Genomic DNA, 11,033 nt, shown 5'->3' on the forward strand with positions numbered 1-11,033 from the left:
TAGCCAAACTGGTGGTCTGCTTTTTGTGCCATCGACTCTTTAATACTTCCCCATTTCTCTGTTCTTGATCTGGTTCCCACTTCTCAATTGTCGTTTTTTTGCGGGGGACTCCATTTTGTTACCTTAGGAATACTGCCGACGATGCATCATGAGGGATGATACCCCCAATATCATTGCTTCGGCCGCCATAACACTTCCTCTCGCGACCTTGGCTCTTATTGCCCGACTTATTGCGAGGAAGATCACGAAAGCTGGATATGGCATTGATGATGCTTTCGCCGTTGTTGGCTGGGTATGTTAAACTCTCATATGGATATGATGTGTTCTGACATGGCTCAAGTTGGGCTCATTGGCCTTGTTGACGAACGGAATGATATGGATCAAGGATGGACTGGGAAAGCCAATGGAAGTTGGACTTACAGACGACTTGACGTTTCACGATAAAAACCGACTGGCTTGGATACATATGTGGACGACGAGCTTCACTTACACCTTCGCCATCGCCTTCTCGAAATTCGCCATCCTCGCTTTTTACTGGCGTCTCTTCCAATTCTCCGACATCCGAATCCCCATTCAGGTCCTGTCATGCATCACAGTGGCATGGTTTCTGCTGCGACTCTTCATGGTGTGTTTGCAATGTCTACCACTCACAGCATTATGGGATGGAGACCAAGCAACGAGGGATGCTAAATGCCATATCCGCGAATCGACGTTTTTCTTCTCGACGGTTTTGACGCATGTTTTGATCGACTGCGCCATTCTTATTCTGCCCGCCATCGAAATTGGGAAACTTCATTTACCCAAGGGCCAGAAGGTTGCTGTGATTGCATTGTTTGCGTTTGGTGCAATGACCTGTCTGGCATCCATTTTCGTCCTCGTTGAGTCATTCAAGTTCAAGTCGGATTCAAAAGAGATGACGTTACAAATGGGACAGCACTATGCTTGGTCAATCGCCGAGTGCAATTTTGCTGTCATTGCTGGTATGTTCATGTTGAATACTGCCAGTTTGACCTGTACTGACTTTTCACAGCTTGTCTTCCCATGCTTCGACCAGTCGCACGCAAGATCCTCCCAGGCTCATTCCTCACCTCCAACAGCGGCGGTCAATCAACCCAAATCAGCGCCCCCTTCAGCGCACCATTCAGCAACGGCATCCGCCTCACCAGCGTATCCAAGACGCGATCCCGCGAAAACGACGGCGGAAGCTCAACACACGAACTTTCCAACAACCCACCAGATCTATACGACATAAGCGAATGGCCACACGGTACACAAACCACGATATCAAGCCCTTTTAGGAAATATACATCTGCCAAGGACTATGAGAGCAGCGAGACGGGGATCCGTGTTGACGAAGAGACGGCTGTTTCTGTACAACGGCGTGATGATAGTGTATGAAACAGGGCGGCGACCCTCGGCGTTTTGGATGTGATATCAGCGAGGCTGAGTTCTTTTTTACCTTAGATACCACTGGATAAATACCAACAGAACCTTGATTGTCAAGCAAAACGTCCATTGCGTCGTAAGTTGTGTCATCTGCGTCTCACTCCAATGTGAGGTCGAATTTGGGTTCTGCACCAGCACAACGGTGTCGGCCCGTCAGCCTCAACCTTTTCAGCATTCCAGTTGCATTCGCTTGCACGGAATTAGCCAGACCCAAGCAAGGTATTGGCAACATGGGCGCTGGGGATTTAAATATCACGAGTTTGAATTTCAATGCCTGAGGCATAACATGACGTGAAGTCGTTATGCCGAACATTGCCGCAGCTATTGCTCAGCTAACTCACCTTGCTCCGCAAAGTACGGAGCCCATCATCCAAAACGAGGAATTATATGAATCGCAAAACCATTCTGGCCGTGAGCTTTCGGCGTTGTAACTGTTAAGCCGACGGAAGGATTCTGGCTTTTGGGTTATCAATGTCTTCCACTAAGCAGTTGAGGACCAGGAGGCAAGAAAGCTTAGGACCTCTTTTCTAAGTGATGAAAAGGCTTAGGTAAATTTAGCTAAATTTAGGATACGCTTAGTAGGACTTTAGACCAGTTAACACCTTGATTCAATGTCTGAAGTTTTCTTGCTCCCCTAGGCCGGGCTATTCACCCCGAACTTCAGTGTCGGTTTTCAATGTCCGGCGACCGTCCGGGTGTTTCCGCCTGTCCCGCGGGAGGGAAGTTTACGGAGAGAGGGCCACTCACCGAGTCATCTCTAAGCTCTTGCAGTTCAAGGTGAGAGCTTGTAACTTGCTGATGATAGAATTGAACCTCACCTCCAGTGACGTATTGCAAAACATTCATTTGGCTTCAATATGTATGATTCAACAACGCAACATCAATTAAAGAAACAATTGACCATTTAGTAAAATAATTTTAGCTATTATATCCCGTAAATATTGATCCATCCCCTTTTGTCCGTATAAACATCTCCAAAGGTACTGCAAGTCCGTGCGATACCCTCAAAGCTCGGCCCGCTTAATTCAGAACTTGTTTTGCTTTCCCCACGATCCCATCATTCTCCCGATCTTCCCACCTTCAATCCCGCCCAAACCCTCACAATGGCTTCATTCATGCGCATGAAGGCCGCAACAGGCCTCTCCGGCCTATCACGCGTCGCCATCTCCCGAGCCCAACCCATCGCCAGCCTCACACACAGCGCCATCCTCTGCCAGCGCGATCCTCAACGACGACTCTTCAGTAACTCCAGCATCTTCAATGGCTCGTATATCGTCTCCGTGCCGCCCATGGCAGAGTCCATCACCGAAGGAACATTAGCCAGCTTGCCCAAGAAGATTGGCGAGGCGGTTGAGCAGGATGAGGAGATTGCTAGCATTGAGACGGACAAAATTGATGTTCTCGTCAATGCTAGCGAGCCTGGTGCTATCGCTGAGTACTTTGCTGAGGAGGGCGATACCGTTGTTGTCGGTCAGGATCTCGCGCGTATCGTGACGGGCGAGGATGCTGGTTCTGTTAAGAAGAGCGAGGGTGAGGAGTCAAAACCTAAGGAGGAGCCCAAGAAGGAGGAGTCAAAGCCTGCTGAGCAACCCAAGGCCGAGGAGAAGCAATCTACTCCTGCTGCTGAAGCCCCCAAACCTTCAAAGCCCGCTGAGTCCAAGCCTGCGCCCAAGGAGTCCAAGCCTACACCTCCCGCTCAAGGTTCATCAAGCGGTCCCTCCCGCGGCGAGCGAGTTGTAAGTATCCCGCACATACGGCCATATCGCCCGTAGCTGACCGAGTCTGTAGGAGAAAATGACACGCATGCGCAAGACCATCGCCGCGCGCCTCAAGCAATCCCAAAACACCTGCGCCTCCCTAACAACCATCCAAGAAGTCGACATGACTAACATCATCGCCTGGCGCGCCAAGTACAAGGAAGAAGTCGCCGAGGAGCACGGCGTTCGACTGGGATACATGGGCGCTTTCACAAAGGCTACTACACTCGCTGCGCAAAAGGTTCCCCAGATCAACGCTATGATCGACACCGAGAAGGAGATCATCACGTATCGCGATTATGTCGATGTTAGTATTGCTGTTTCGGCGCCTAAAGGTTTGGTTACGCCTGTGTTGAGAAATACACATGAGTTGAGCATTGTTGAGTTGGAGAGGGAGGTTGCTAGCGCTGCTAAGAAGGTAAGTTCTCTCAGTGAACGAGAAGGTGACAATGCTGACTGTTGTAGGCTCGTGATGGCAAGCTTACTATGGAGGACATGGAGGGCGGAAGCTTCTCCATCAGCAACCCCGGTATCTTCGGCTCCATGTTCGGAACTCCCGTTATCAACTACCCCCAGGCCGCTGTGTTCAACATGAACGGTATCCGTCAAGAAGTCGTCGCCATCAAGGGCGAAGCTGTCATCCGACCTGTAAGTCTTTCCCTTAGTCGATCCATTGGTTCAAGCTAATTGTTGGCAGATGATGTACATCAGTTTGACCTACGACCACCGTCTCATTGACGGCAGAGAGGCTGTCACCTTCTTGAACACCGTCAAGAAGTACATTGAGGATCCTTCGCGCATGCTGCTTGTCTAAAAAGTTGTTGTGTTAGAGTAGAGTAGAGAGTTCATTTGTATGCTAGAGCGATTGGGTTTAGACGGAGGAATGGACATTGTTCTGCATGGCTGGCGCTTTGTAGAGTTGGACTAATGCAGATGCTTACTACGTCGCATGCATGTGTTTATCGTGTGATTGAGGAGGTGGAGAGATCTCTTTCTTGAACGCGGGGCCGTGCTTCGATATCTGGTTGATTCTGTAATGTGTAGACTACACTCTATGCCGTGATCTCGCTCTTCATACAAACCGTCCCATCCTTCTCAACAAGAACATCCCAAGCCTTCTCACCTTCAGCCTCCTTAGTCGCTGAGGTCCGGATGCGGTATGTTTGACCAGCATACAAAGGTGACATGGCTCGGTATGTGATGCCTGTCGGGCTTTCACCGTTGCCATGGATGTCTCGCCAGTAATCCAACAGATTGACCAGGTTGAGTGGTCCGTGGACAACTTCAGCGGGATGGCCTTCAACATTTCGAGTCCAGTCTTGGTTATAGTGTATCATATGCCCATTGAAGGTGAGGGCTGAGAATCGGAAGAGGCCGACTGGCGACCAGCGGAGTTCTCTTATGGGAACACCTAGTTCTATTAGCCAGCATCAGTTTACATTGCTCTGCAACACTTACCTTCACTCTTTACATCCAAGTCTCTGATAAGTGACGGCCCACGGACAGAATCCTCGAGCACTCTTGGCTCCTCTCTCACAGCACTAGGATCAATCTCAGGTCTAAACACCCAAGACCTCCGATCCGTCAACGCCAAGCCCTTCGACCCCCAAAACTCCTTCTCAACCTCCACAAGAACCATCTCCCCCGCCGAGCGACTCCTCTTCGGTGTCGCGCTCAGCAACCTCGTCCTCTCTTCAACTTGATCACCTACCCGAAGCGACACATCACTAGCCCATGTCATCTTACCACCAGCCCACATCCTTCTCGTAAACGGTTTCGAGGCATTATAGGTGGTATCGCTTCCATCAGCGCCTAATTCAGATTCTGTCCCATTTGGTGTGAAGTATACGAGATGATAGCCTGGTGGTACGGGTGTTCCTTCAATTGGCGGCTGCTCAGACACGTCCTTGCCGTTGAGGGTTGGACGGTTCAGTGTGAGAGCTAGTTTTTGGAGTTGGTTTGCGTCAAGAAATTGACGGCGGATGATGGATTTATTGGAGAATGTTTCTAGAAGGTGGGATGCTGCGTCTGAGGCAGTGGCTTTGAGATTGCGGAGAGACATGATGGGATGTGTAAGTGATGCGGGGTGAAGTTTGGAGGGGACAAGAGCAGTTATACAGTCGGTGATCGGCCAATTGCTCAAGTTGCCGATATTTTATAAAACGTCAAAACATCATGACTGAGCATTGAACAGGGATCGTTTATAATTATTGACAACAGACCTTTCCAATTGTTACTGTCAAGGCTACAGGTTAGGTAGTGTCTACATGTAGACACGTGAAGCTACGGCTAAAGGGAAGACTCCGCCACGAGTGCGCTCACTGAATAATGTGAGACAAACATTTTGAAACTCAATCAATTCAACCACATGTATTCCAACAATCTTAAAATTCACTCCCAAATATTTTCTCTCTGCAGCAATTGTAAGCATCAACATCTTGAGTCTGCCCTTGAGGTGTAGTTAAAGCTCCGGCTCCACTTTCGGCAGGCGGTCAACTTCCGGGTACAAGGGTATTCAATCTCCGACCAATCACATCGCCTCCATTATTATTCCGCTCAGATTTCCCCAGATAATTTTCTGTGACCCATCCTCCGAGGCCGGCTTCGCAAACAAAAAACATGAAGCTATCCCCAACCTAAAACTCGCACTCTGTTCCATCCACCCGACACCGTCGCTGTCTCGATCCAGAATTAACTTTCTGGTATGGTATTTGCTCTTGGTTACTGATTGAGCTTTCACAATGGTTGCTTTTGTATGTATATCCTCGCCGAGTCCCCATCATGGGACCTAGGACATTCCCCGCCACTGCGTCTTGAACACTTCCCTTTATCTCTTGACCACTCCCTTTCAGTCTTCTAGAATATATACTGACAATCTGTATAGAGGAGAGCAGTCGCTCTCAACGCTGTTGCCGTCGCGCGACTCCAATCCCGAACCTTGACATCCCGCTCCCGATCTCTCGCCATCGCCACACAACACCGCGCCTACACGTCACCGAGTGCCCGTCGACAGTATGCTTTCCATTCTCAACTCGAGAGCTCGTCTACTCCTAATCCTTCGGCTTTCCAGTACCAGCGGGCGCCTGTGGTGGAGAATCCCCAGACTCTCATAGAGAAAATCGCCCAAAAACACGCCCAAGGCCTCGCTTCTGGGAAGAAGATCAAGGCTGGCTCGTACATTGCTTTGCGGCCGCAGCATATTATGAGTCACGATAACACCTGGCCTATAGCTAAAAAATGGCTCGATTTGCAAGCTTCTAAGATCCATGATAATCGTCAACTTGGTGCGTTGTTGTGCCCTATAGACTGGGGATGTTATCTAGGTCTTACCATGGGACTGGAGGGGGGATAACTACCTCCTACCATGGGATACGCCTTACCAAGGGAATGGCTCCACTAATTCCTTGACAGTGTTTACGTTAGACCACGACGTGTCAAATATGTCAGAGAGTAACCTCCGGAAGTACTCTCTAATTCGTGAATTCGCCGAGAAGCATGGGATTACGAACTATCCTGCCGGGAGGGGAATTGGACACCAGATTATGATTGAGGAGGGTATGGAAGGATTGAAATGGCTTAATAAAATAGTCCACTAACGCTCGGATAGGATATGCTTGGCCAGAGACAGTTTCTGTGGCTAGTGACAGCCATAGTAACATGTATGGAGGTATGATACTCTCCCAAGGTTAGACTTTAGGCTGCTAACACACATGTAGGTGTAGGTTGTCTCGGTACTGCTGTCGTTCGTACAGACGCAGCCGCCATCTGGGCTACAGGACAGACCTGGTGGCAGGTCCCCCCTGTCGCAAAGGTCACTTTCACTGGCATTCTTCCCCCCGGCGTCACCGGAAAGGATGTCATTATTGCTCTTTGCGGCCTCTTCCGCGATGATCAAGTATTGAACCACGCCATTGAGTTTGCTGGTGGTGAGAGTCTCACTATTGACGAGCGCTTGACTATCAGCAACATGACCACGGAGTGGGGTGCCCTCGCAGGTGTCTTCCCTGTTGACGATATGCTTATCTCATGGTACCGCGGTAAGGCCACCACTAATGCCATGTTCAACGGCTCTTCGAAGGATCGCATAAACCACAAGCGAATCGACGAGCTCGAGCAGAACAGAATGTCTGCTGACCCCGGTGCCACATACGCCAAGGAGCTGTATCTCAACCTATCTACTCTTTCACCGATCGTCTCAGGACCCAACTCCGTCAAGGTCGCCACCCCCCTGAACAAGCTCGAGTCCGAGAACATCCCCGTGAACAAGGCTTACCTTGTGTCTTGCACCAACTCTCGCGCTTCTGATATCGCAGCTGCTGCTCGTGTCTTCCGTGAGGCTGCCAGGGAGGGTAAGCCTGCCAAGGTTGCGCCAGGTGTCGAATTCTACATCTCTGCGGCATCCATCCCTGAGCAAAAGATTGCCGAGGAGGCTGGAGACTGGCAGGTCTTGGTTGAAGCTGGCGCCATTCCCATGATTTCAGGATGTGGACAATGTATCGGTTTGGGTAAGGGACTTCTTGAGCCTGGTGAGGTCGGTATTAGTGCCAGTAACCGTAACTTCAAGGTAAGACGCTGTTCCGTCTAGTAAAATATGACCCGAAGCTAACACTTATTCAGGGCCGCATGGGTTCTACGTCAGCCAAGGCATACCTCTCCAGCCCTGAGATCGTCGCTGCCAGTGCTCTTCAAGGCAAGATCGCAGGCCCTGGTTGGTACCAGAAGCCCGAGGGTGTTGAGAAGGTCATCATTGGCGAGGGAAGTGGTGACTTTGTTGCTGACAAGGCTCTGTCCATTGAGGATGCTCTCGACAAGATCATCAACGAGGCTGATGCTTTGATCGCCGCTGCTGAGAAGTCCGAGGGTGCCGCTGAAGAAGCAAGCCCTGCTGCTGCTGCTGCTGCTGAGGAGGAGTCGCTGACTGAGATCCTCCCCGGTTTCCCTGAAAAGGTCGAGGGTGAAATTGTCTTCTGCGACAGCGATAACATCAACACTGATGGCATCTACCCCGGTACGTCAAGTCGTCCTCATTCCCGACGACTCAACTAACAGCTTGATAGGCAAGTACACATACGAGGATAACATCTCACCAGAGAAGATGGCCGAAGTCTGCATGGAGAACTACGACACCGAATTCGGCAAAATCGCCCAAGCGGGCGACATTCTCGTCACCGGCTTCAACTTCGGCTGCGGCTCATCCCGCGAACAAGCCGCAACCGCCATCCTCGCCAAGAAGATCCCGCTCGTCGTCTCCGGCAGCTTCGGCAACATCTTCAGCCGCAACAGCATCAACAACGCGCTCATGGGCGTTGAAGTGCCTCGCCTCGTCGAGCGTCTCCGCGAGACCTACAAGAACGATACCGAGAAGCCGCTTACTCGACGAACGGGGTGGAAGTTCGTCTGGGATGTGAGGAGGTCAAAGGTTGTTGTTACGGAGAAGGATGGGAAGCAGTGGGAGCAGAAGGTTGGGGAGTTGCCTGCTAATGTGCAGGAGATTATCGCCAAGGGCGGTCTGGAGAAGTGGGTTAAGTCGAAGATTGAGGCGTGAAAAGTGTGATTTTTGTGTAATATAGAGGGTATTTAGATGTTGGAAATAAGTAAAAGTCTTGAACCTCATGACACCCAATCCCTTGGCTGGGAGAGGCAAGAAAACTTAGGACCTGTATCCTAACTAAGAAAAAGACTTAGGTAAGTTTAGTATATCTCAGAAGGCCTTTAGACCATTAATTTTGGCACCCTGATTCAATGTCAGGTTTTCTTGCTCCTCGGGGCTTGGCGAAGGCTTTCCTAGATGACAAAAGTACGTAGGTAAGCTTAGTTGTTATTGAGAGGACCGTGGGCTGGATATTTTTGGCACCTTGCCCCAAGCTGCTCTCCACATCGCATCATCATTCAACACAAAGAATACTTCAACATCATCAAGCTTATCAACTGCTCTAATTTACTGGAACTGCAATCTGGCATTAAAATCACAACGCAGTGAAGAGGAAAACACTCAGCCCGAGGATGATACGTAACCCGACTGTCAAAATGTCACGATTAGCTTCACGATGCCTCATTCACCTCCGCCCATCGCTACCTCACCCAGCACAACGACACGCCTTCTCAACAAACCCCCCAAGGCATCTCATGAGCCTAGCAGGCTTCTCAGACAACCAACTAACAGTCCGCGACGCCATCAGCAAGATATGCGCTGAATTCCCCAATACATACTGGCAGTCCCATGACCAAGATGAGCAAGACCCAAAGGAGTTCCACGCCGCTCTCGCAAAAGCCGGTTGGCTTGGTATTGCACTTCCAGAATCCTTAGGGGGCTCAGATCTAGGGATTTTAGAGGCCACAATGATGATGCAGACGATCACAGAATCGGGCGCCGGTATGGCGGGTGCGCAGAGCATTCATGCTAATGTCTACGCGACGCAACCTCTTGCCAGGTTTGGGTCGAGGGAGCAATTGGAGGAAACTATTCCGAAGATTGTGTCGGGGGAGTATAGAGTGTGCTTTGGAGTCACGGAGCCAAACGCTGGGCTTGATACGCTTCGTCTAGAGACGGCAGCGAAAGAGAACTCGGATGGTTCATTCAATGTCACGGGTCAGAAGATCTGGATAACTTGTGCGCAAGTAGCTTCGAAAATGATCCTCCTCGCCAGAACTACACCACTAGATAAGGTTAAGAAGCCAAGCGAAGGCCTGTCCTTATTCTGTATTGATCTCAACCGTGACCAACCAGGCCTCGAAATGCGGCGGATCAAGAAAATGGGCGGCCGAGCAGTCGACGCCAATGAAGTGTTCTTCGATAATTACACCATCCCCTCCTCATCTCTCATCGGCGAAAAAGACAAGGGTTTCAAAATGATTCTTCACGGAATGAACGCTGAGCGCTGCCTCCTAGCTGGCGAAGCCCTCGGTCTCGGCTACGCCGCCCTCTCAAAAGCAGCATCCTACGCCAAAACTCGCGTTGTGTTCAAACGACAGATCGGAATGAACCAAGCAATTGCTCATCCGTTGGCAGATGCGTACATGAAGCTTGAAGCGGCGAAACTAGCGACGTATCATGCTGCGAGGTTGTATGATGATGAGAGTGGTACTGTTGGACAGGATGAGATTGGGGTCGCGGCGAATAGTGCAAAGTACATGGCTGCTGAAGCGGCGTTCACGGCGTGTGAGAGGGCGGTGTTGACGCATGGCGGGATGGGGTATGCGGTTGAGTATGATGTTGAGAGGTGGTTTAGGGAGTGTCTTGTTCCGAGGATTGCGCCGGTTAGTAGGGAGATGATATTGAACTATATCAGTGAGAAGGTTCTTGAGTTGCCGAGGAGTTATTGATGAGTAGTACCAGACTCCTTGTTGGTCGATATGGCCAAGGTAGTAGAACAGCGGGAGCCTAGAACAGACGCTTGGGAAGCCTCTGAATCACATCGGTATTGTTTATTTAACATTGTTAGATTTAGATTACATGAGGTCCAAGACTCTCCTTCACAGCTTTGACTTTTAAATAACGATACACTGATATCACATCTTTTATCAATGAAGAGGTCTCAGCTGCTCATGGTTGCGAGTCCGATCTCGGCCAAGTGCCAAAACTGCCTAATTAGGAAGTAAGTGTTGCAATCACGAAGTCGCCTGGGCCATTCTATAAAATGTATACAACATTCTTGTGACAAGTCTGCTCAATAACATATGATTCCCTGATGCATCTCATCGGCATTTCATTTGTTGACGATAGTGCTGCAAAAGACTTATCGGCTCTGATCGGATATCCATGGTCTTCGGATGACAGATCTACACCCCGCGATCGCCCTCATTTCGACATTTCGCTCACTCATCACCATC

At 50.0% G+C, this 11,033-nt stretch overlaps 4 protein-coding genes across 4 annotated transcripts; 3 read left to right on the forward strand and 1 right to left on the reverse strand.

The window, feature by feature from the left end:
• Positions 1–148: 148 nt before the first annotated feature.
• Positions 149–4,017, forward strand: FOBCDRAFT_242915 (uncharacterized protein; the record flags this gene model as incomplete). The annotated part of the gene is made up of 9 exons (XM_031187723.3): positions 149–292; positions 341–980; positions 1,031–1,392; positions 1,489–1,522; positions 2,042–2,223; positions 2,427–3,182; positions 3,235–3,621; positions 3,669–3,851; positions 3,901–4,017. The coding sequence occupies 9 exons, from the start codon at positions 149–151 to the stop codon at positions 4,015–4,017; spliced, it is 2,805 nt and encodes a 934-aa protein (XP_031034988.3).
• A 238-nt stretch (positions 4,018–4,255) lies between these two features.
• FOBCDRAFT_242917 (uncharacterized protein) lies at positions 4,256–5,265 on the reverse strand (the record flags this gene model as incomplete). The annotated part of the gene is made up of 2 exons (XM_059610498.1): positions 4,256–4,620; positions 4,662–5,265. The coding sequence occupies 2 exons, from the start codon at positions 5,263–5,265 to the stop codon at positions 4,256–4,258; spliced, it is 969 nt and encodes a 322-aa protein (XP_059465655.1).
• Positions 5,266–5,823: 558 nt separating this feature from the next.
• On the forward strand, positions 5,824–8,816 carry FOBCDRAFT_230304 (uncharacterized protein). Its single transcript, XM_031187720.3, has 7 exons — positions 5,824–5,956; positions 6,088–6,487; positions 6,615–6,758; positions 6,811–6,870; positions 6,920–7,767; positions 7,821–8,211; positions 8,261–8,816. Exons 1-7 carry the CDS (start codon positions 5,945–5,947, stop codon positions 8,746–8,748), a joined length of 2,343 nt encoding a protein of 780 aa, XP_031034985.2. The 5' UTR covers positions 5,824–5,944; the 3' UTR covers positions 8,749–8,816.
• Positions 8,817–9,107: 291 nt separating this feature from the next.
• FOBCDRAFT_230305 (acyl-CoA dehydrogenase/oxidase) lies at positions 9,108–10,681 on the forward strand. The gene has a single exon (XM_031187719.3). The coding sequence runs from the start codon at positions 9,207–9,209 to the stop codon at positions 10,524–10,526; it is 1,320 nt and encodes a 439-aa protein (XP_031034984.3). The 5' UTR covers positions 9,108–9,206; the 3' UTR covers positions 10,527–10,681.
• The last annotated feature ends 352 nt before the right edge of the window (positions 10,682–11,033 follow it).

Source organism: Fusarium oxysporum, chromosome VIII (genome assembly GCF_013085055.1).
Source record: "Fusarium oxysporum Fo47 chromosome VIII, complete sequence".
Lineage (NCBI taxonomy): Eukaryota > Fungi > Ascomycota > Sordariomycetes > Hypocreales > Nectriaceae > Fusarium > Fusarium oxysporum.